This window comes from Epinephelus fuscoguttatus, linkage group LG4 (genome assembly GCF_011397635.1).
Source record: "Epinephelus fuscoguttatus linkage group LG4, E.fuscoguttatus.final_Chr_v1".
Classification (NCBI taxonomy): Eukaryota; Metazoa; Chordata; class Actinopteri; order Perciformes; family Serranidae; genus Epinephelus; species Epinephelus fuscoguttatus.
In genome coordinates, this window is record NC_064755.1 from 1,171,535 (window position 1) to 1,197,451 (window position 25,917).

The 25,917-nt window shown below is 41.4% G+C and overlaps 1 protein-coding gene across 4 annotated transcripts in view; it reads right to left on the reverse strand.

Moving 5' to 3' along the window:
* The window catches only part of akap13 (A-kinase anchoring protein 13), a 207,115-nt gene that overhangs the window by 36,562 nt on the left and 144,636 nt on the right, over positions 1-25,917 (reverse strand). For all 4 annotated transcript variants that reach the window (XM_049574388.1, XM_049574389.1, XM_049574390.1 and 1 more), the window contains 9 exons: positions 24,466-24,596; positions 24,265-24,341; positions 24,084-24,150; positions 22,628-22,742; positions 15,023-15,105; positions 14,748-14,939; positions 8,508-8,660; positions 8,128-8,198; positions 5,282-5,326 (listed from right to left, as the gene is read on the reverse strand). In XM_049574388.1, the coding sequence (XP_049430345.1) occupies positions 5,282-5,326; positions 8,128-8,198; positions 8,508-8,660; positions 14,748-14,939; positions 15,023-15,105; positions 22,628-22,742; positions 24,084-24,150; positions 24,265-24,341; positions 24,466-24,596 (934 nt within the window). The remainder of the gene's footprint in view (positions 1-5,281; positions 5,327-8,127; positions 8,199-8,507; positions 8,661-14,747; positions 14,940-15,022; positions 15,106-22,627; positions 22,743-24,083; positions 24,151-24,264; positions 24,342-24,465; positions 24,597-25,917) is intronic.

Genomic DNA, 25,917 nt, shown 5'->3' on the forward strand with positions numbered 1-25,917 from the left:
AGTACAGGCTACCTCTGTGCAAAAAAGTCAAGTTCAATAAGAGTTTCATTCCTACAACTATACGTGCCCTAAATGAATGAATAACATCTGTCTAACAATATTCCAGCCGGTGGTGTGTTTGTATGTCGATGTAATTGTTAATGTTTTTGCACTGACTGTGAAAAGAATTTCCTTGCAAAGGACTAAATAAACTAAACTAAACCTCTGTCTCATGTTCGTGTCCCCACTGAAACTGTCTCTTCATGTAGAAGCTTTCTTAAATGAGCAGTTTTCACAGCTAAATTTAGTATGAATTTTCCCATTTGTCCCTGTTTAGTTTGAGTCCTTCTTCCTGTATTCTCCTATGTGTTCTCTCCAGTCTGATGACACGCTCTTCTGAGTGGAGACCCACATCATCTGATGATCCACATACACCCACATACCGTCCAGCCCCTCAATAATTTGCTCCATGACTCTGTGTAAGATCTCGGGGATGGATATAATCCCCAAATCCAAACGATATAGAGTACCTGTCTAAGGGGGCATTAAAAGTGCACATCTCAGCACTATCTTCATCGATGTTTAAATGCCAGAATTCATGCAAAGCCTCCATCTTGGAAAAGTACTTTGTAGTTTCATTAATTAGCCTATTTCCTCATTTCCTTGTTCCTCATTTGGGAATTACTCTCTCTCTCTCTGCTCTCTTTTGATATTAGAACTAAGATCCTTCAAATCCATAAAAACATGCAATTTACCTTGCTTTTTGAGTTGATACAGACCATGGAATTTACCCAGTCGGTGAATTCCACCCTCTTTATGACACCCAGGCCCTCCTGCGGTCTATTTCTGCCCTGACTCTTTCACAGAGAGCCACTGGAGCTGTCCTGCCTGCGTGAATCACAGGTTGTGTGTCCTTTCTCTGTTTGATAGAGTTTGATAAAGCAGTTCTCCAAAACCCTGAAATACATCTGCATATTTGTGCACTAAAGCATTATGAGTCTGATTTGTAGTTTCTAGGAGGCACTCTGCACGTCATTCTATTGATGGTATAAACTCTCATTACCAAGCCCAAATCCACACATGCCTTATTGCCCAATAGTGTCTAATGTTCATCAGATACTACAACAGACAATGGTCGGTGAATACAATTCTTGCCCTTAACCTTTAGCCTACATGTTCTCTTTGTCTCAGTGCTTTGTTCATTATATGCCATCAAAGCCACTCTCTTATTCTGTATTTTGGGTCTCACTTTGAGATAACACGCATCACTCCAGTGTATTAGGTTTGCCTTAGCTCCTGTGTCCAGCTTAAAAGGAACTATGGTGTCATTTACGGCAAAGGAGCTAGCCAAGCACCACTCTGCAGTCCTACAGAATGCACCATATTTCCTTCATCACTGACCTGGTTAGACTCACTTTGCACAATTTGTTTATTCTGTCTCAGTAGCATGGAGTCTCTTCCCTCCTGAAACCACAATTTTTTCCATATGCCAGACACTGCCGGGCTACATGTCTATTACCTCACTCTTTGCAGTGATAAGGCGACATGTACCTTGCCTCTGCACGCCCTCTTGTGTCCTTTGTCTAAGTCCACCAACATGTTTTCCAGTCCCACTGTCCTTGCACCCATTACTGTGGTGCCACTACCAGCAAGGGTTTTTCTCTTACCTTCTTCTATTTAAAAAATGACTTGATCATGTATCATGTCAAGCCCTTGAGTATTTAAAAGTTGTTGGTGCTTCTGTTTTTATGTCAGTCAAAAATCATCTATTTTTGCATGTGGGAGTGAAACTCTGTCATAGGTTTCATTTTATTGAGGTGTGCAGTATTCATCCAAAGTTTCAGCACCTTTATGCAGAACATTTTTACTATCATCAGCCTCAAATGTGAATGTCTTATTAGGGCTGTCAACGAATATTCTAAATTTGAATTTAAATTCGAATTTGAAAAAAAAAATGGACCTTCGAATGTGAAAATTGATATTCGATTGTGGCGAGAGAAAAAAACACCACTGCAGCTGTCCTCTTTGCGAGTGGGCGTTGGCCTGGGCCGCTGCACTGAACGCACTGCGTAAGGCCACACAGCCCGCGGAGGTGCTGCGAAGCGCAGTGCACGAGCCGGAGCATTTCCGTTCACATCAGATGCGCATTTCTCCATGCTGGTTGACATGCGGTTGTGCTCCCAGCTGTTGTCTCTGTCACCCGGCTTGACACATTCGCTTGCGCAGAAAATAGACCAGAGCCGGCCACAGAGCTGCGCGGCGTGGCGCAGCCGGTGTGGATGACACAATCGGTTAACATGGGCGCTGAAAGGAAACTGGCTTCGCTTCTCGGCGCTTCGAGGCTACTCGCAGCGCTTCCGTGAGCGGTGTGGCCTGACGGGTCAGAGAGGGGGGGCGAGCGAGAGGTCCACGGTAGTTTCTAATGTAATGTTATAGATAATTGTTCTATGTGTTTTAATGTGTAAGTATGTAAATGTTTTCAAAGACGTTTATGTTGAACTAAAAATACCTACAAGTAGGCTAGTTATGTTTCCTTGTATTGTATGTTTTCTTGTATTAGTTTGCCCTCTTGTGGACATAATGCGAAAAAAAAAATTCGAATGGTTCGAACCTGGTTCAAGTTATTTTTAGAATGAATATTCGAACGTCATTTTTGAGCAATTTTCACAGCCCTATGGTTTATACAACTCGATCAGCTGCGGGCCAACCACTGTTAGCAACAAAGCTACTTTATGTTCTCCAGGCTTGGTTGACAAGCCAATTACTGTAATGCAGAGAAGAAAACGCTGCATGAATGGACACCAGTTTTCGTCCAGATTACCAGGAGGCTTTTATCCTTCCATCGTAGCAGTATGCACTGTCTTGCATGCATTTTTCATAGGATATCATATGAGCTGTTTAATGAGAATACGTTTAATGATTATGTGTTACTGAAAAGCTGAAGCAGTAAAACTGTGTTTCTGATTGTAGCACGCCATTAACCCTGCAGTAAGTGTTAGCAGCAGTGCGGTAGGTAGGCTTGTGCCGATTTCCGGATTAACCGGTTCGGTCCGGTTTAAGAGCTCCACCCGGTTTAATTCATGTCAAACGGATAAACTGAAAGGAAAGAAAAAAAAAAAAGCTTTTCACATCAGCGGTGTGTCAAGGGACTACATTCTTGCATTGTAACATGCATTATGACAACTTAAGTAAGGTTAAATAAGGTTTATGTTTGTTTATAAATGAAGTGGAGGAGCTTACAAGTGTTTTGTTTAGTTTGTCTCAGAAGCTGCAGAGGGACTCCAGCTCTGCTCAGCTGTCTGCTGCTGCTGCGAGAGATCAAATTTCATTGGGGGCAGGGAAAAGTGTGAGGGAGTCAGCAGTCATTCAGTTTGTTGCCCTAACCAAAGATACTGGATTACTACTGTACTATATACATTATATATATATATATACACTGAACAAAAATATAAACGCACCACTTTTGTTTTTGCTCCCATTTTTCATGAGCTGAACTCAAAGATCTAAAACATTTTCTATACACACTAAAGACCATTTCCTCACAAATATTGTTCACAAATCTGTCTAAATCTGTGTTAGTGAGCACTTCTCCTTTGCCGAAATAATCCATCCCACCTCACAGGTGTGGTATATCAAGATGCTGATTAGACAGCATGAATATTGCACAGGTGTGCCTTAGGCTGGCTACAATAAAAGGTCACTCTGAAATGTGCAGTTTTGCTTTATTGGGGGGGGGGTCAGAAAACCAGTCAGTATCTGGTGTGACCACCATTTGCCTCACGCAGTGCAACGCATCTCCTTCGCATAGAGTTGATCAGGTTGTTGATTGTGGCCTGTGGAATGTTGGTCCACTCCTCTTCAATGGCTGCGCGAAGTTGCTGGATATTGGCAGGAACTAGAACATGCTGTCGTATACGCCGATCCAGAGCATCCCAAACATGCTCAAAGGGTGACATGTCCGGTGAGTATGCTGGCCATGCAAGAACTGGGATGTTTTCAGCTTCCAGGAATTGTGTACAGATCCTTGCAACATGGGGCCGTGCATTATCATGCTGCAACATGAGGTGACGGTCGTGGATGAATGGCACAACAATGGGCCTCAGGATCTCCACGATATCTCTGTGCATTCAAAATGCCATCAATAAAATGCACCTGTGTTCGTTGTCCATAACATACGCCTGCCCATACCATAACCCCACCGCCACCATGGGCCACTCGATCCACAGCGTTGACATCAGCAAACCGCCCCCCCCCCCCCCGGCGCCTCACATGCTGTCTGCCATCTGCCCTGAACAGTGAAAACTGGGATTCATCCATGAAGAGAACACCTCTCCAACGTGCCAGACGCCATTGAATGTGAGCATTTGCCCACTCAAGTTGGTTACGACAACGAACTGCAGTCAGGTCGAGACCCCGATGAGGACAACGAGCATGCAGATGAGCTTCCCTGAGACGGTTTCTGACAGTTTGTGCAGAAATTCTTTGGTTATGCAAACCGATTGTTGCAGCAGCTGTCCGGGTGGCTGGTCTCAGACGATCTTGGAGGTGAACATGCTGGATGTGGAGGTCCTGGGCTGGTGTGGTTACACGTGGTCTGTGGTTGTGAGGCCGGTTGGATGTACTGCCAAACTGTCTGAAACGCCTTTGGAGATGGCTTACGGTAGAGAAATGAACATTCAATTCACGGGCAACAGCTCTGGTGGACATTCCTGCAATCAGCATGCCAATTACACGCTCCCTCAAAACTTGCAACATCTGTGGCATTGTGCGGTGTGATAAAACTGCACATTTCAGAGTGGCCTTTTATTGTGGCCAGCCTAAGGCACACCTGTGCAATATTCATGCTGTCTAATCAGCATCTTGATATGCCACACCTGTGAGGTGGGATGGATTATTGCGGCAAAGGAGAAGTGCTCACTAACACAGATTTAGACAGATTTGTGAACAATATTTGTGAGGAAATGGTCTTTTGTGTGTATAGAAAATGTTTAAGATCTTTGAGTTCAGCTCATGAAAAATGAGAGCAAAAACAAAAGTGGTGCGTTTATATTTTTGTTCAGTGTATATTCTTGTGTAACCTTGTGTGTATTGGCGGTTAATACAGCATTACCGCCACTTAGTGGATTGGAAGCGCATTACACCTATAATGGGCTTTTATTGGGAAAAATAGCTCAAATGCGACCCCCAGTGGTAAAATTAGGTACATAATTCGATATATCGGTTTGGTTAGATATTTGCCTTTAAATCAAACCAGTTGGAAAATTTTCAAACCGGCACAAGCCTAGCAGACACATACACTTACCTCATTGTTTCTCTTCAGCAACATCTGTAGGCTGGCAGTGACTCCCTTAGGCATGCATGAACACACACACACACACACACACACACACACGCACGTTAACATTTAACATTTAAAGCACAAACAGTGATATAATGTTGGCAGCAGTGTGTATGGACTATGAAGATATTGGAAAGGAAGATGAAGATAGTGGACAAAGTGGTGCTTTGGGCTAAATGCTAATATATCAGCATGCGTAGGATGATAATGTTAACATGCTGATGTTTAGCAGGAGAAATGTTTCAATAGTCACCATCTTAGTTTAGCATATTAGCACGCCAACATCAGCTTATTAAAGTCAGGGGATCACCAAAGCCATTTAGGGTCAATGCCCTGGGAAACATGAATGTCTAACAAAACCTTTGTTATGTAGAGGCAGATACTTCACACAATAACTGAACATTTGATCTGATCATGGCACCAAATTGACTGACTTAGATAACTTGTCGCCCAATGCATTATGGTTGTAATAAGACACTTAGATGCAACAATGATACTTGGCTGTGGAATCCAAACACTGCTGCCAGTTAAAGACAGTAGCACCACTGGTAATATCACTGATGACCTTAGTGTTAGTTCATGAAATACCACTGTCAGCAAAGGCGGATTATGACACAATGGGCCCCTGGGCCTGGACACGTGACAGCCCCCCCTACACCACCCAGCAAGCAGGAACAACATGCTGTTGTTTTTTCCCACAGAGATTAAGTCCTGTACTGTAAATAAACTGAGGGTAAAAAAAAAAAAATCATTTGAAATGTATCATGATGGTTTCTTTTTTTGGGACAACTTCAAAGTGAATGTTGTAGGCGATTCCTTCAGTTTTTCCTTTTGTTAGGACTTTTGGGGCTCTGTTACTGACATTAGCCCTTTGGCAAGAAATGCAAATTTATCAACAGTGACTTCACACAGAGGCTCTGGCTTAGTGGGCCCACTGAGCCTCCTGTCAGAGAAAAGCAGTGTTGCCATAGCAATAACGCTCTTACCTCAGGCTTAGCCAGGGGAGAGCTTTGACTGTGTCCAAAAAAATCAGGCTTGCTAACCTACTGTTCAAGCCCGACCATAAAAATGGCCAGAAAAGTGTTTTTGCAGAGCATTATGATGTCACGGTGAAGTTGACCTTTGACCCTTTGAATACTAACATAATTATTGTATGAGTTCTTGAATTATGGCCAAAATCATGTTTTGTTAGGTCACAATGACCTTGACCTTTGACCACCAAATTCTAATCAGTTCATCCTTGACTCAAAGTGAACAAAATTTGAAAAATTCCCTCAATGTGCTCTTGATGTACGATGTTCACAAGAAGTGGACGTCTGTGCCAAATTTGAAAAAAATGTGTTCCTGACGTATCACGTGTATGAGAATGGGATACGGATGGACGGACAACCCAAAAAAACATAATGTCTCCAGACCCGGCTTAAACAAAGGTGGATTTTCAAAAAAAAAAAAAAAAAAAAAAAAAAAAGGCCCCTGATGGTAGCAGAGCCCCTGGACAATGCTGGGTTTTAAAAATAAAAGTGATCAGATAGTAACAGGATTTTACTGGAGGGCTTGAACAAAGGTGGATTTTCAAAATAAAACCCCCCAGATGGTAACAGGAGTTTACGGTGGGACCCTGAACAAGGCAGAATTTCAAAATAAAAGTCCCTAAATGGACAAACATCAAATATAAAGCTTTTTCAAATTTATAGATTTTGGTTTGATCTGGTATCCTTAAATTTTCAGTCTACTCCATTTTGTAGATAAAAGTATTACGAGAAGTAGAATTTCAGACTTTATTTAAGCTTTAGATAGGACACAAAGTACTTCTCCAGTGCATTTTGCAACCAACTACTATTCCTGCATTGTTTCAGCTGCGGAAACCATTCAAATGGGTAAATGTAAAATATTTGTAACTTTTCCTACATTTTAAGCTTTGTAAGTACAAAGAATTTCATTGTTCAACCTTTAAATTAGTTAATTTCACCTTCCATCCGTGGCAGTATTACAGTTCAGCTTCTTGCTTTTCTGGGAACATCTCTCAACTCTTAGATTCTTTGTGTAAATCAGATCAGCTCAACTTTGCCTGTTTAACATTTCTATTTCCAGGTTTTAGTGGTGGAGTGCATTTGGGATTTAACATTTTTCTGGCAATTCATTTCATATTTCTGCTTTTTCAGCAGTGCTTTGCAATTTACTTTAAATTACAGCATTCACATGCATTTTCTGCAGGAAATACATTTTGTGGTTTGTATTATTAATCTAAATCTGCAAAGTAAGTAGTAACTACAGGTATTAAATAAATTAAGTGCCTAAGTATATAGTAGCAGAAGAAAGAAATGCTCAAGTAAAGCCACCTCAAAACTCTGCTAAAATACAATATTTGAATAAAGGTACTTAGTTACTTTCCACCTCAGCTCACTTACGAGTTATTTAGGTCATCACTTTGACACAGTCTATAACAATATAAATCTAAGCTGTGTCTTCCAGATAATAATATTGATGCAAACAGTAATAAAACTATGAGTTCCTTGTTTAACAAATTATTTCTCTCAACAGTTAACATACTGACTGCGTAAATCTGTAGGAATTTCTTCATTAAAAAACAAATAAAAAGAAAAGCAACAGGGGTGAATAAGATTAGGTAAACTGTGAGTGTGTTCAGAGTTTCACGGTTCAGCAGATATTTCACTGATGTGAACTGCAGGGATTAACCACTGGCTTTGTTTATCAGGTACACTCTGTGACATTCGTTTTTCAGAAGAGATGCAGGGATAAAGTGCATCCATAAATAATGCAGTATGGAAAAATGAAGACAACACACACACCTTCTTCAACACGCTGTCTGACTCAGTCCTGCGGAGGTCTAGCAAATCATCCCCCTCTTCCTTCTCTCCATCTGAGGACAGAAAAGAAAAGAAGAGTGAAAACACTGGATGGGGCTTAGAAGTGAATCAGGTTTTTGTCACAGCAGGTGATCATCAACATGTGGGATAAACCTGCTCCTGTTGGCAAGATAAAATTATTCCTCAAAGGAAACTGAAACAATCAGCAATGAATCAAAACTGCCTATGGTAAACCTGCTGTTGCTCTGTCAGGCAGAGCACCAACGAAAAAAAGACTGAAATTTACATAGCTGCTGACCAAAAGACACCTGAGCTTTACTTTTTTACACATGTATCCCTGTGCATGAGTGAATGGCTCTTACTCTTGCTGCTCATCTGATGACTGTCAAAGCCTCCAAATGTCTCAGCTCTCCTGGGCAGAGAGACTGGTCCTACACTGCCCCCTGTCAGGCCAGCTGGAATACTGCAGTCTGCTCCACCAACAGCACAGTTGACTAAAGCATGCAGGGTCTCCACTGAACAGAGAGGGAAAATATTAGACACAATTAGTGATGGGCAAAGCAGTTCTTTAGATGTTACTGAATCACTAGAATCAGTTCATTAAAAATATTTGTTCAAAAGATTTGTTCACTGAATCGTTCAGTGCTTGGAGGGAGGAGCCCTGACTGCGTACTGCATAGTCCGACTCACTGAACTGATACACGGTTGAGCTGCCGCTGCGTATGCCCTGTACTGGTGAGTCTCATTACTGGTCAGCCTAACATTTTAAGTTTGTTTATCTGGAAACTAAGTCTGTTAAAACAATGGGAACTGCCCATTGGTCCGACCTCCCATTGATTCGACCTCCCATAAGTCCAACTAGGTCGTAGGTCGGACCTTAGAGGCTCCCATTGGTCCGACCTCCCATTGGTTCAACCTCCCATCTGTCTGACTAGGTCGGACCAATAGGAAGTCGAACCAATAGGAGGTCCCGTTAGTTCGATCCGTCTTCGCCTACACACCCCCTCCAGGCTTCTTCTGTTTTCTACTGCGCTGATTTTCTGTACCAAGGACAGCGCTACACACTCTCGAGTAGAGCCCTGCACCGGCCGAGCGCGACTTATTATTGATTAATAACTTTCTGCCAAGTGCTTTCATTGATGCGCGCAGCTGCTCTCTCTCTATCGCTCTTTCTTTCGCTCTGATAAACAGACACACAAGAACACACACATGCTGGAGAGAATGAGATATGCCCAACCTGATCTCACAGAAATACGTGAAATGACCACGACCTCTTAACACCGCATTCCGTGGTGGCAGTAATGGGTTGAAATTACGTGCCGGTACCACAGAAACAATGCCAATATAAAGTCAATTAGGATCCACTGTCATGATGTACACACGAATTCCCTGATTCAACAACGTCCTGTATACACACAAAAAGTGTTCTTGATATTAAAACGGCAAATATATTCTTCTGTTATAATTACCCACCAATAATAATAATAATAATAATAATAATAACATGATAGTTCGGCTGTAGCCTGCTAGATATTTGATATAGGCCTATTCAAATATTCAGTCCCAAAAACGCTGTTTCTACAGTACTAGCTAAAATATCTGAAATTAACCATCACCCTTACTTTTTACTTAACATAGTTCATCTAGGTGCAGTGTCATTACTAGTTCGGCTTTACTAGACATTTGATATATTCAGTAGATGTATCTTTTTGCGTCTTACAACAAGCCGTAAAAAACCTACCGTCCCAAAAACGCCGTTTTACAGTACTATCTAAAATATCTGAAATTAACCAACATCCTTGCTTTTTTTCTTAACGTAGTTCATCTAGGTGCAGTGTCATTACCGGTTCGGCTTTACTAGATATTCAGTAGATCTATCTTTTTACAACTCTATTTTACAACTCTATTTTACAAGTCGCAAACAAACCTACCGTCCTAAAAACGCTGTTTCTAGCGTATTAGCTAAAATATCGAAAATTAGCCGACATCTTTACTTTTTCTTAACATAGTTCATCTTGGTGCAGTGTAATAACTAGTTCGGCTTTACCAGATATTAGATAAACTGGGTAGATATATCTTTGTACAACCCTATTTAGAACCCTACTTTGCAAATCAGAAGAACTACAACTATGCTGCTGATATGTATCAAACTGCATGGCGCGGTCCCAGGGAATTGTAGTTTTTAAAAAAAATAAAATTGTTTTTTCTAGATTTGGAAGTTGTAAATACTGAATTGAGAGTACACTGTGGACTTTAAGGGGGTGGTAAACACACTTTCACCCATTTCTAAATGGGTGAAAATTAATTTTATCCATATTTTACCCATATCTGACAGCACCCCCAGTTGTTGACTACACTCACGATAGTTGAGGTCAAGAGCTCTCTATAACAGTTGGTCCCATGTCTGTATCCCCTTTAGTTGCTGATGTATAAGCCCTCAAACATGCACTGAAGTCAAGGTTCAAAGGTGATAGGCTGAAAGCAGGAGCCATGTAGAATCTTCATACTGACATATTTTACTCTCTAGGTTGAGACCTTTCCAATGATGTATTTGGTTTAGCTCTACGACAAAGTTTTGATTTTTTCATTTTTTGGACACAAGCCATGCCAGGTGTAGTTTCAGAGAGCACTTTGAAGGCCCAGTGTATAAAATGAATTTTGTTTGTTTTTTTGCTTGTTTTTTTTCTTTTTTACTGTAGATAGTTACTAACATGAGTCATCCTCAGACAATACTACTAAAAAGTAAAACCAATAATAACAATTATGAAATAAGCAAAAATAATATTAAAATTGCATTAAAATTTTGTGTTGGCGGGGCGCTGGTGGCTTAGTGGTAGAGCAGGCGCCCCATGTATAAGGCTGTTGCTGCAGCGGCCCGGCTTCGACTCCAGCCTGTGGCCCTTTGATGCATGTCACACCCCCCCTCTCTCCCCCCTTCACACTTGTCTATCCTATCCATTAAAGGCTAAAAGCCCAAAAAATATCTTTAAAAAAAAACTGTGTTGGCGGGTGCTGGTTCTGTGGTGCTGGCTTGGGGTCCGCTCTCCCCTAGTGGGGTGGAGGGTGGCCGGGTTGCCGCGGCGGCCGCCTCCCTCCATGAGATGGTGCATCCTCTGGTTCTTCCGTGCTCAGCCTTATTTTTTTTTTCTTATTTATTTATTTATGAGTGGCATTTGGATTCGGTTACGGCAGACGGACGGCAATCTCAAATGGAATGAAGCCCACACACGGCAGACAGTAGCCACAAAACAGTAGTGGAACGTGCCCCATCCGCCCACAGCTCAATGCTCTTACAGCATTGAGCTCAATGCTCTTACAGCATTGAGCTGTAAGAGCATTGAGCTGTGGGCGGATGGGGCACAGCTCAATGCTCTTACAGCCCTACGCTATCAAAAGCTGGCAAAATACATTTATTTTATTTTATGGCCTTGACATTAACCTGTCATATTGTTGAGTTATCAAGGACACTTCCGTGTTTTTGTGTGTATACAGGAATGTTAAAGATATCATTGAGGAAAACGAGGTTGACGTGACGTTGTTGAATCAGAGAATCTGTGTGTCCACCACGAAAAAGAATTCTAATTGACTTTACATTGGCATTGTTTCTGTGGTACCGGCACATAATTTCAACCCATTACGTGCTGCCACCACGGAATGCGGTGTTAAGAGGTCGTGGTCATTTCACGTATTTCTGTTGCAACAGGTTGGATATGCCTACGCTGCGCAGGATGCTGCTTAGTTACAATGTAACTTGGGGTCAGTGAGCCCAGACCGAGTCCGACATAAATTATTATTATTATCAATTAATTAGGCTACTTTTTTCTGTGAACACCACCCACATCATTAAAAAAGCCAGTAGCGTCTCTTCTTCCTCAGAACGCTGATGAGGAACAGACTCCCTCCACCTCTGCTGAAGAACTTTTATCAATGCACAACAGAGAGTGTCTTGACTTATGGATGCATGGTATGGTACGGCAACTGCACCACAGCAGAGAGGAAACAGCTGCAGCGGGTCATCAAGACGGCTGAGTGGACTGTCGGCTCCCCACTCCCACGCCTGCATGAGATCTACTCGAGCCGTCTCCTCCGACGGGCCACGAACATCAGGAACGAGCCCACACACCCAGGACACTCTCTGTTCACCAGCATCCCATCCGGCAGGCTCAGAGTCATACGAATTCGCACCAACACTCAAAAACAGCTTCTATCCCATGGCTGTGAAAAGACTGCTGCAAGCACCATAATCTGCAATAATGTGGCCAATGCAATAACTGCTCTTCTTCTTGCACACTTGCACATTTGCACATTTCTTTTAAATTATGTATAGTATTTTTATTTTTATTTATTTTATACAGATTTATTTATTACCGTAAAACTCGGAATATAAATCTCACTGGCATATAAGTCACAGTCTATTTTTTAAGGTCTCAAACAGGGAAAACAAGGTTTTATATTACTATTTGTTAATAAAAATGTTATACAAGTTATTCCTACACTGTTTCCCTTTATTTTTATTTTGAAACACATTCAAAACACAATAACCTCTTAAGCAGCTTTGGTTACTTTTCAGATTGCAATTTTCCAAACAACCTCTTCAGGAAATAAAATTACGGTATAACAACATCTGAGCCATAAAAATGAGTTTAAATTAACGTTAAACTTCTTTTTTCTTTTTTAAAAAGACAGCATTACAGTACCTTATTACAGTGTGGGCTGTAACTATACATGCTTACTCAAATCCCAAAAACGAATGAGTTTAAATTACTACGCAGCATAGGGTGACCATATTTTGATTTCCAAAAAATGAGGACACTCGGCCGGCCACGACATAGCCTACTTAAATGATACTCGCAGTTTACTCAAAGATGCCTTATAATTTTAATATATTTAAAATTTATATGTATAGATAGAAAATTCAGTTATATTACAAAATAATATCTCTCAAAGACAGAAATTCAGATAGGCCCCAATAGGGGACACATACACACACTAGAGAGTGGCCATCTGAGCCCGATGGTACCCGACGGGCCGGGCCGGGTTTGGTCAAAAATGTAGCTATAAATTGTATTCGGGCTCGGGTCGGATTCAGTCAGCTTTCAGTGAAAATGTAGTGTAAAAATAAATAAAATCCTATTGTTTGTCCTGTTTATTGCTTGGGCACTGTTATTTACGTGACAACACCTGAACATAACACACACAGACACACTTTGGCTGTTTGTTTCTACCTCTCTCTCTTGTCTTTTATGCTCGACATTGTAGCTGCTACAAGACAAGAGATTGCTGCCAAACGAAGTTTCGTTGTATCTGCTGTGCAATGACAATAAAGTTTCTTATCTTATTTTGTCTTATTATCTTCCTGTCATGCGCTTTCATTGAGGCGCGCAGCCGCTCTCTCTCTCTCTCTCTCTCTCTCTCTCTCTCTCTCTCGCTCTGAGAGAGCGAAAAAGTGAGAATTTCTGAGAGAAAGCGCTCTCAGAAACACACAGAAACACACATCACACATGCTGCATAGAGTGAGCCATGCCTGAATGAAAATACTGCTGCGCAGGATGCTGCTTAGTTACAATGTAACTTAGAGTCAATGAGCCTGAGCCCGACGTATTTATAAAAAAACGGCCCGGCCCAGCCCTGCGGGCTTCTTCTGTTTTCTACTGCACTGATTTTCTGTTCAGCACCAAGGACAGCGTTACACACTCTCGAGAGAGCCCAATAGGAGCCATCCAGTCAAATCAGGATTAAAAACTTTCTGGAAAGGTTATAATTGCCCCGAGCTCAGCTTTGAACAACCAACAGGTAAGCTACTGAACACAATTTAACCCATGAAGTTCCGTTGCGTGGTTTTAGAGATATTCTGCAAAATATGAAAGCTGCCGCTCTGAGTTCTGAGGGTTAACTGACTTTTTATTATTTTAAAAACCAATCTTGCTGTCGGGAATTAGGCTATGCCTCACTACAGTATAAACTCTCAATAGATCAGATTGCTGGTTGCATAATATGTAACAGCCTGTAGATACGGTGCATGCCTTTCACTCCCATGGCCGAAAGGAGGTGAACGGTCAGAATGGACAGTCGGACTTATGGGACCTCCCATCAGTTCGACCTCCCATTACTACGAACAGGTCGGACTGGTCGAACTAATGGGAGGTCGGACCAATGACATGGACCCAAAACAATAGGAAGGTGTGTGATTGTGTTCATGTGGCTTGACTCCTGGCTACATTAGCCGTTAGCTTGGAAAAAACAGTCCCTATGAAAGTGTATCGCTGAGTAGAAATGATTTGAATTAGGGATCAAGGTTACATCGTTCACCGAGTGATTCATTCACCGAGTGATACAGGCGGTGGGCAGTCCCTCCCTGCACCCTGACTGCCTCGTGAGTGATTCATCGTTTGCACAGACCGAATCAGCAGTTCCACTTCCGGCCTGCACGCTCACAGCTGAGCTCAACTGAACTGAGAAATGAACGAATCAGTCCCGGAAGTGATTCAGTTCAGTACGTTCACTCAACAGATTCGTTCTTTTGAACGATTCGTTCGCGAACAACGCAACACTAGACACAATATTAACATTTCATCATGACATAACCTCTGAACCCTGCTCACCCTCCCTGAGGGCATCCTTTATAATTGGCTCCCCCTTTGTGATATCATCAGGTGTGGCCATGAATAACATCTGCTCCCTGACGGGTGGATTTGGATCATCAGGGGGGGGATTCCAGTCACTCAGATCTCTAAAGATGTGGACCTTCTCCTCCAGTAAAGAGATGATCTGCTCATCTTTCCTCCGTAGAAGCTCTGGAATAAAACACAAATTAATGCAAGGACACTGAACGATTAGAACAGAAAAGTGGATAATAATACTCTGTGTGGGCATGCACCTCGGATCTCCTTTGCTTTGTTCTCCTGCTGCTTCCTGTCTTCTTCTGTCTCACTGGGAACTCCCTCGTCCTCATCTTTCTCCCTGTCAACATGCAAATACAGCCTTAGTGTGAAGTTCAAATATTATCCAACAAGTTTGATTCTCCATCCAAACAAACTGAGGACCTCCTTGTAAAACACACCTGTTGGCCTGTGACATTTAAAGTACTTCTGAATTGCTTCAGTGCCACATATCAGAGCTGAGTATCTGCTAGGAGAATCTGACACTTTAAAGGGCCAGCTTTTGAGAACGCAGCAGCAGATTGTGTCTGAGGTTGCTAAACAACTGTAGGAACAATAGCCTTCTGAACTTCTGAACCTAAAGTAAACAGACAGGGGTGAGATGGGCCACTCTGAGGGTCAAATATTTATTGCTTAGGCTGTTTCACCTCATTCTTAAGGAAGTCTTTCACCAGTCATCCTGGCATCAACTAGACCAGATCTGAAGTTTCTGATTAACATCCTGAAAAAAATCCAGCGTTTGACAACACAGCCAGATTAACTGCCAGACCTGGGGTCATTAACTATGTTTTTAAATTCAACACATCTTCTCCCATTTGTCACATCCATGGATGCTACCCAAGCCCCACCTGACTCGCACCCGGGTGATGATCAGATAAGAAATCCAGATGGGAGTCATAAACTCAGTATGCATACCTGAGCAGAGACCAAGTTTCTTTTGTAACCTTGAAATGTCTCTTGAAAGTAAACCTATACATTTTATTCATGTTCTAACATTGTAACTGTGCATAATCCTTGTTTGCTGGTTGAATGTTTTTTTTTCCCCACTCTTGTAGGTCGTAGTATGAGAAAGTTATGTTGTTGTTGATGCAATTGCAGACTAGTTTGTAGTGTTTGTGCATGAAATATTTATACTTGTGTTCCGCTGATATCCTATAATAATCATATTAAATTTAATTTGATGTTAAGAGCCAATTTTGACCATAATGGGAAGAGTATCTATCGCCCATAACATGTTAAGGTAAATAATCTCACAAAATAAAGTTTCATTAAAGTTCATTAAGCTTCCTCCGAAATAAAGTAATGTCTAAACTAAGAGACCCGCCTTGCCTCAAACACGCCCACTCAGGCTGGTCAGATAAAACTATTGAGCTCGGCGTATCTCTGCACTTTTTCTTTTTACTTTTACTTACTTTCATTCCTTCCTGTTACTTTCTTTACTCTTTACATTGTTCCTTTACTTTATTTTACTTTTACTTTTTTCTTTCTTTCATTCTGTCTGTGCCTTCAGTAACATTATACCTGAAGCGACGATACCAGCCGCAATAACTTTGATAATAAAATTGAACGGCTGACGAGATTGTTTCAACTTTATTATAAGCGTGTAGCCACAGCTAAATAAATGAGCTACTGTTCGACCTGCAACTCCATCAAAGATTCATCGGATCCAGCGGCTGCCAGCCACTTGCCGCAGTGGTTCTTTTGCCAAACCAAGGGACTTTCTGCAGCCTAAGAGAACCGACGTTTGAGGGCCACCTGAAGGATGTCACAGTCAGGCTCAACCGTTCCTCCACCACTGTGTTCCAGCTGATTTCATTCTGCTGGGAAGTCCGGGAAAGTCTGCAAAGTGACAGTCCGGGGGTCCTTGGAGAAATGTCCGCCTGATTCAACGCTGCTAATAAAGTAGGCAAAGAATTTCCCTCATCTGATGCAGCCGCTGTGTTGTGATAAGAGTTGATGTCGAATAGGAGACTCAGTTATTCTGATCTTAATTTAGGTTTCGTTAGGTAAATGTGTCCTCAATTTATCTATAGTCACATATTCTCTCTCACTATCGCCAAACTAAATAACTGACTAAAGTGTTACCTCTTGTCTTAATCCCTTTATACATACTGTTGATTCTGTGTCATTTCATATCATCCTCATTTACTATTCAATCAATCAATTTTATTTATAAAGCCCAATATCACAAATCCCAATTTGCCTCACAGGGCTTTACAGCATACGACATCCCTCTGTCCTTTGGACCCTCGCAGCGGATAAGGAAAAACTCCCCCCCAAAAAACCTTTAACAGGGGGAAAAATGGTAGAAACCTCAGGAAGAGCAACTGAGGAGGGATCCCTCTTCCAGAACGGACAGACGTGCAATAGATGTCATATTCATTTACTCAGTTTTTAAACATTTAGCCCTAAATAAATCTTCATTTATCGCCAAGTCGTTGTCTGTGAATATTTCTTTTGAGCAGGAAATAAGATTACTGTATAGAGAATTCATAAGCCAGATATTGATATTGATTCATTATTGAAAAGTGTACTGACGAATTAATAATTGGTTTTCGGAGTTATTAATTTGATGAGTCGCTTCCCTCCACAGGAGGGTGGTGCCCCTAAATTCATTACAAGTGCAAACATTTTCTAAAGGTATTGCTCCTATATATCCTTAACAAGCACCGTATCATAGCCTATTTACCTGACATCCTGAGTGCAGAGCTAATCTTCTTCCAAATGCTGTTTGTGTGTAGGCCTATTGTGGGACAGATGTTAAACTCTGGATAGCCTTGCGCTAAAATGATTAACTTCTCCATATTTACCACAGACTGATATTTACAAAAGAAGGAAAGATAGCTGTCGGCTGCAATTGGTTATTCCTTGTTGCATGACATGCAGTGCACACTGCTGCGTTCCAAAAGTTGAACTCTGTTTATCTCAGGGTGTAGCCGTCGCACCCTGAAAAAGAGGCGCTTGGGAACGCGTGCACACCATGGTGTCACTCTGGTGTTTGAGAGCACCTGCCGCGCATCTACATTAAAAAACAACATACAGTATTTGAAGGCGCAAAAATGCGGCATTTGTACAGTCCCTGAAATAACATCTTGGAAGAGTTCACTGTAAGCTCTCGGTCCACTTGGGTTTCTTCTTCACACATGTGAAACAATTCAGTCAGTGTCACTGTTTTGTTTTTATTACTGAAAGCCTCTTATTTTTGTAGTTTTGGCCATCATTCCTGCTTTTTAATTTGACATTTTCCTCACTCACTTTAATGATCAGAACTGATACTGCAGAACCATTATTCTTACAGTCAGAAATACTCAAATTTGCAGATCTGGTGGACTTTCAAACGTCACAAATATTATTCACAGCAAAAAATAATCAACTGCCACATAATACCCCCCTCTTCAGCCAGTGAATACCTGTGGGGTGGACATCAAGGTGCCAAGCTATAAGTATCTAGGTGTACACCTGTATAATAAGTTGGACTCGTCCCTAAACACGGATGCTCTCTACAAAAAGGGGCAGAGCCGCCTCCTTTTCTTGAGGAAGCTCAGATCTCTCGACATCTGTAGTAAGATGCTGCAGATGTTTTATCAGTCTGTGGTGGCAAGTGTGTCGTTTTGCTGCAGTCTGCTGGGGAGGAAGCATCAGACACAAAGATGCAAGGCGACTGGACAAACTAGTCAAAAGAGCTGGAGGAGGTGGTGGAGAGATGCACACTGAAGATGGCCGAGGCCATCATGAACAACCCAGATCATCCACTCCACAACACCTTGATGGACCAAAAAAAACTGTGGTGGGCGGCTCCTCTCTCTTCGATGCAGGACAGAGCGATACAGAAGATCCTATATACCAACAGCCACCAGGCTTTATAATTCTTTGACATATAATAGATGAGCTGAGAGATAACTGAATTTCCCCTTGGGGATGAATAAAGTTATTCTTATAATATTCAAAGACTGTTCACTGAAAGAGAAGGGAGTTTTAATTTAAGGAGTTTATTATTTTTAATTAATTTAAAAATTATAAGGTGTGCACAACCAAGAAAGGTTTTTGTAAGTGGAGTGTTTGTACAACAATTTGATTTTCACGAGGCACAGGGATAAAGGGGATTGATCATAATTGGGTGTTTACTGTGTATTTGTTTAGTTTATTTGTTCTTTTCTGATTTACCATCTATCTGTTTTGTTTTTGTTTTGATTTTCTCCATCATGGGCGTGGTATTGGTAGTAAATTTATATATAGAAATATTGATATATATCGACATCGTCGTCGTCCTCCTCCTCCGCTTATCCGGGTCTGGGTCGCGGGGGCAGCAGCCTCAGCAAAGAAGCCCAGACAGTCCTCTCCCCAGCCACCTCCGTCAGCTCTTCCGAAGGCGTTCCCAGGCCAGCCGGGCGATGTAATCCCTCCAGTGTGTCCTGGGGCGGCCCCGAGGTCTCCTCCCGGTTGGACATGCCCGAAATACCTCCCAAGGGAGTCGTCCGTGAGGCATCCTTACCAGATGCCCGAACCACCTCAACTGGCTCCTCTCGATATGGAGGAGCAGCGGCTCTACTCCGAGTCCCTCCTGGATGTCTGAGCTCCTCACCCTATCTCTAAGGCTGAGCCCAGCCACCCTGCGAAGGAAACTCATTTCAGCCGCTTGTACTTGCGATCTCGTTCTTTCGGTCACGACCCAGAGCTCATGACCATAGGTGAGGGTTCGAACGTAGATCGACCGGTAAATCGAGAGCTTCACTTTCTGGCTATGCTCCCTTTTCACCACAACAGACCAGTTAAGCATAATAATTAATATGACAGTATATATACATACAGTACAGGCCAAAAGTTTGGACACACCTTCTCATTCAATGCGTTTTCTTTATTTTCATGTCTATTTACATTGTAGATTCTCACTGAAGGCATCAAAACTATGAATGAACACACGTGGAGTTATGTACTTAACAAAAAAAGGTGAAATAACTGAAAACATGTTTTATATTCTAGTTTCTTCAAAATAGCCACCCTTTGCTCTGATTACTGCGTTGCACACTCTTGGCATTCTCTCCATGAGCTTCAAGAGGTAGTCACCTGAAATGGTTTCCACTTCACAGGTGTGCCTTATCAGGGTTAATTAGTGGAATTTCTTGCTTTATCAATGGGGTTGGGACCATCAGTTGTGTTGTGCAGAAGTCAGGTTAATACACAGCCGACAGCCCTATTGGACAACTGTTAAAATTCATATTATGGCAAGAACCAATCAGCTAACTAAAGAAAAACGAGTGGCCATCATTACTTTAAGAAATGAAGGTCAGTCAGTCCGGAAAATTGCAAAAACTTTAAATGTGTCCCCAAGCGGAGTCGCAAAAACCATCAAGCGCTACAACGAAACTGGCACACATGAGGACCGACCCAGGAAAGGAAGACCAAGAGTCACCTCTGCTTCTGAGGATAAGTTCATCCGAGTCACCAGCCTCAGAAATCGCAAGTTAACAGCAGCTCAGATCAGAGACCAGATGAATGCCACACAGAGTTCTAGCAGCAGACCCATCTCTAGAGCAACTGTTAAGAGGAGACTGCGCGAATCAGGCCTTCATGGTCAAATAGCTGCTAGGAAACCACTGCTAAGGAGAGGCAACAAACAGAAGAGATTTGTTTGGGCCAAGAAACACAAGGAATGGACATTAGACCAGTGGAAATCTGTGCTTTGGTCTGATGAGTCCAAATTTGAGATCTTTGGTTCCAACTGCCGTGTCTTTGTGAGACGCAGAAAAGGTGAACGGATGGATTCCACATGCCTGGTTCCCACTGTGAAGCATGGAGGAGAAGGTGTGATGGTGTGGGGGTGTTTTGCTGGTGACACTGTTGGGGATTTATTCAAAATTGAAGGCACACTGAACCAGCATGGCTACCACAGCATCCTGCAGCGACATGCCATCCCATCCGGTTTGCGTTTAGTTGGACGATCATTTATTTTTCAACAGGACAATGACCCCAAACACACCTCCAGGCTGTGTAAGGGCTATTTGACCAAGAAGGAGAGTGATGGAGTGCTGCGGCAGATGACCTGGCCTCCACAGTCACCGGACCTGAACCCAATCGAGATGGGGCCAAAGGGGCCAACAAGTGCTAAACACCTCTGGGAACTCCTTCAAGACTGTTGGAAAACTATTTCAGGTGACTACCTCTTGAAGCTCATGGAGAGAATGCCAAGAGTGTGCAAAGCAGTAATCAGAGCAAAGGGTGGCTATTTTGAAGAAACTAGAATATAAAACATGTTTTCAGTTATTTCACCTTTTTTTGTTCAGTACATAACTCCACATGTGTTCATTCATAGTTTTGATGCCTTCAGTGAGAATCTACAATGTAAATAGTCATGAAAATAAAGAAAACGCATTGAATGAGAAGGTGTGTCCAAACTTTTGGCCTGTACTGTATATATATATATATATACATATATATATATATATACACACACACACACACACATATATATATATATATATATATATATATAAGGAAGCTAGATAATCAATTTATATTGAATTACGAAGAGGGGTGGGATTAAATAAGTTTTTACTTCAGCCCACTCCTTTTCAGACATGTAAACTCAACCAAACTGCTTTGGTTTTTTTTTTTGTTTTTTTTTTAGTTGTTTTTTTTATTTAATGGCTTGTTCTTGTCACAAATGCTGTTTTGCTTTCCTTGTTTTGTTTTCTTCTGTTTGTTTATTTACTTATTTTTTTTTACATGTTTGAAATAAGGATTACTAACTAACTAACTAACCTTTACAGTCACATCTATACATGTGATTGTACACTCATTGTTGCTGTGTTAAACAGAAACAGTTCAACAGAATTAGGTCATGCCTTGATCACTACAGTATATTTACCCAGGTTATTAATAATTTTAAAACTGATGTCTTAAATGGTATACTAAGCAGGATCTTTCTAATAAACAATGCATGGGCTCATACAGCAGTAATTCCTTCATTCACTTATGACCCACTCTCAGTGTGTGATGGTGTATTTATCTGCAGAGACTGTAGAGCCCTCTGCCTGGATTTTCTTCTTTACTTCTTATTTTCCACGTTTGCGATGTTTATGGGCGAGTACCTCTACAGAAGGCTGAGGTTTTACAAAAAGGTAGAGCCTATGGCCTTGTTTCGGAGAGCAGGTTTCACAAACTCCGAGTCTAACCCTGAACTCTGAGTTGATAAACCCTGAGATAGAAAACTCGGTTCCAGAATAACTGATCTGAATTTGTTCAGTATGTTCACTCTGAGTTACGCTTGTCCACAGTGAATGAAAAAAGCCCTTGTCAATGGAGCTCCAATACTATAAAAGGCAGAACCTCCATTTTAATCCTGTGGACATAGAGATATTAAGCCATGAATATGCTGACTGCTGCCAGGTGAGCAACCTAGCAGCTAGCAAACGCACACACACTCCACAGTATATAGTGACCCTCTTTTGTGCTTCACAGTTGGAGAAGTAATAACCCGTGCAGCATCCTTGCGCAGTCAGTATAGGAAGCTATTGGATCATACCTCATAGCCTGCGATTCAGTAAGCGCTGTCATTGCACAGTCTGCATACATCAAACTTGATGTCATACCCAAGTTTATAAGATCCATGTCACACAGTGTAGCTGCACTAAACTTATAAGATTGATTAAATCTCACAGTCTGTAGAAAGCTTCAGATAACAGTGTTTGATGTTTACACAGAAAAACAGTGGTAAATAGAACATGTTGGCATTTGGTTCTTTCACTGAAAGAACTCTGAAATACTTGTGTGTCTGTGTGTGTGTGTGTGTGTGTGTGTGTGTGTGTGTGTGTGTGTGTCCTCACATGCAGTGCATGGTGTCTTGTATAATGGCCCTCCATGTGTTGCGCTCCTCCTTGCTGCTGGCCAACACCTCCACCATCTCTGGTCTTTCTATACCAGCTGTGATGAGAAAGAGACCTGCAGGAGACAAAACCTGAAGTAGTGCTTCTCATCAACTCAGTCTGCATTTACCCAAATCACTGATTCTTATCAGTACAGTCATGGGTGAGTTTGTCTGAAAATCCAGCCTGACCACATGAGCTGTTTAAAGTTTAAGAACTGTATGTTACAGCCAAAATACCTGGGACACAGACCTGGTGCCACACGTCTGCCACAGCATGCCTGCAGCACAGCACAACAGGTATAATAAAATGTGGACAAAATTTGGGTCGACGGCCTCTTGGATGTTGGCTCCATCTCAATATCTGATGTTCAGAGCATCTGATATTCAGATGTTGAGATATGGTTTGCTGGGGGTTTGGGGCTGCAACTGCAGAATTCCAAAGGGATATTGGGAAAAATTACACTTTTCCAAAGGGAAAGTGTAAAGTTCTGTTGGGTGGAGATAAAATCTTTAATTTATTCTGTCTTAATTCTTCATTTAATCTGACCCAGTAACATCTATATGGATGCTTACACCTCTGCAGTACATCTCCCAAGTGTTACCGTTATTTTGATACCAAAACTATTCACACAGACCTTGTAGTTGCAGAGAAATAATTTTTGGGCATGTAATTTCTCAGTAGAAATCTGAGCCAGAGGCCTAGTGAAGACAAGGTTACAGAAGAGAATACTGGACTTGTCATAAATATTGTGATTCATGAAATAAAGATTAACTGATGTATTTGTACTCAATGGTGTGGTTGACATTCTTCATTAATATTAAATGGATTTAATGTTAAGTTACCTTTAAGCTCACCTCTAGTGGTCAAAACACTCCCGACCAAACTTTATTACATTCATATTAGGCCTGCATTTCAGAAGGAACTGTGCAAAGTAGTATAACGTTTACAAACAGAGACAATATTAAAAGCATTTGTTTTAATTTTTTTGTGTTGTCATGTGTGACTTCATTAAAAACGACGCTTGTTTTACACATTCTAGGAAAGTAGCCCATAGCCTAGCTTCTAAGCCTTAGCTAGCTTGGTAGCTTCTAACTAGGTGGGCCTGTTTCATCAACCAGGCTTCATTCTGCCCGCCTCAGTTCCACCCACACTCCATCTCTCTGCCCATTCTTGGATTAGCAGGGAGTCAGGCATTACTTAGATGGCGACAGCCAGGAACTTCCCACTGAGCTTCTATCTATCTAAATATAGACACTTGGAATAACTCAATACACACACTGTGAAGCTAGCAGCAACCACACACTACAGAGAGACGGAGTCTGCGTAGCAGGTAAAAAAACCCCTCAGCCCCACCTAGGTGGCCCATGTATTTCAGCTGTTATGCTGTGTTAGGAAAGAAAAGAAGAAGTCTGACCTCGCTCCTCATTGGCCACTTCTCTGACTATTAGATTCTGTAAAGAGATGACTGTAGAGCGATGGTCCTGGGGACAAAGAGTTTCACATCAGATTGGATCTTTGTCAGAACATATATGGATGAAATGAGCAGATATTGTATTTCTCAACCAACAAAACAGGTTGTGCAGTGAGCTACCTACCAATGAGGCAAAGACATATTTCTGGTCTTTTTCCTGAAGAAAGACCAACACATCAGACAGGAGCAAGGCCTGAACATCTGCAACAGAAAGAAACAAAGATGACTGCAACATCCTGTCTGCCTTCAGAGACTGGACTGAAGACACTGGTTTACAACTTTTTCATTTTCTCTCTACAGAACAAAACAATTAATGCATGAAGACCTTTGAGTCGTCCAGCAGAGGTTTTCAGCTGCAGTGCTCCATCATGCAGCAACTTCCTCCCTCTGATCAGGTCCTCTTTAGCAAACATCTGACCACTCTTCATCCTCATGATGGACTTACTGTCAGTGCGACTGGAGAAAAAATACATCCAGAGAAGAAAAATTGGAGAGGCATGCAATGGCTAGAGTACACAGTAATGTGTTGTTATGTGACAGCTCAGTGTATGTCTATTATCATTTGTACGTTATCTTATGTTTTATTTCATTAATTGGACATTTAACTGTGCAGGTATTCCAGAGAAAAATAATGTCTAACAGGTATCTCTCATTATTATGATATCTGTTAACTGTAAAGATCCCTGAAACTTTTTAAGAATGTATTTTACAAATGTACAGCAGCTGGCAGGAGAAAATGAAAATGAAAAATAAGTAAAGCTAAATAGTTTTGATCTCAAAATCAAATTAGAGTTGCTGCGCATCCATGGTCAGGGCTGGGCAATTTTAGGTAAAATTAGGCAGTTCTGAACAACACACACACGAAAACAAAGCATATCACATCATAGAAGTTACATCATATACTTATGGCATGCCCTTCAAACAACAACAAACTGGCCTGATCTAGCTTAAAGCTAAACATTATCCATGGTGACAAAGATGAAAACATTTTTAAAATGTAAAAGCAGCTATTGGATAGACTCTGCATATTGACTGGTAGCTAAGCCAAATAAACAGGGAAAAGAGACAAGAGATAACAGGGAAAAGTGTTGATAAAGAGTACTTCTCTCTGCGAAAATGCCTGGATGGGACTGGACCTTTATGAAAAGTTTGGGTAGATTTCTCATATGGAAATCGAGCTGAGGCTTGAACTCACAATCTTCAACACCAAGAACCATCCTCTATCTCACTGAGCTAATTGGCAAACGGAAATGTCACATGTAGCTTCACAAATTGACTAAGCCAGTCACCTGTGTGCAAGACAGCAGCTGTTAGTGTGTAAAGGCAGATTTCAAACGGCTGTCAAAAATTCAGTTATTAGACAAAAAAACAAAAATACACAAATTGCATCTAGACAGCATGGAGATGTCAGTAATTTGTTTTTAACAATGATTTATTGGCTCCATAAGTGAAAAACTGATGTTTAAAAATGCCATTTTTGCATTGACTCCAATCGTTCGCATGAGAGCGAAATTCAAAATGCTGTTAAAAAAATCATTTTTTGAGATAAAATTCTGATATTTTCCAAACATCATCTACCATGACTTCAAATTTTGTCATTTTTTTAATGAACATTGAAAATGTATTTAGCAAGAATTTGCAAGTATATGTTTACAATACCGTTTACAGTCAAACATTTTGATGCACTGTAGGCTCAATTTTCGATAAATCAAAAATCTGTGTGGATCGTTTGTGTAGGACAGTCCGAAGATGCTCTGTAGCAAGTTTGGTGTCAACT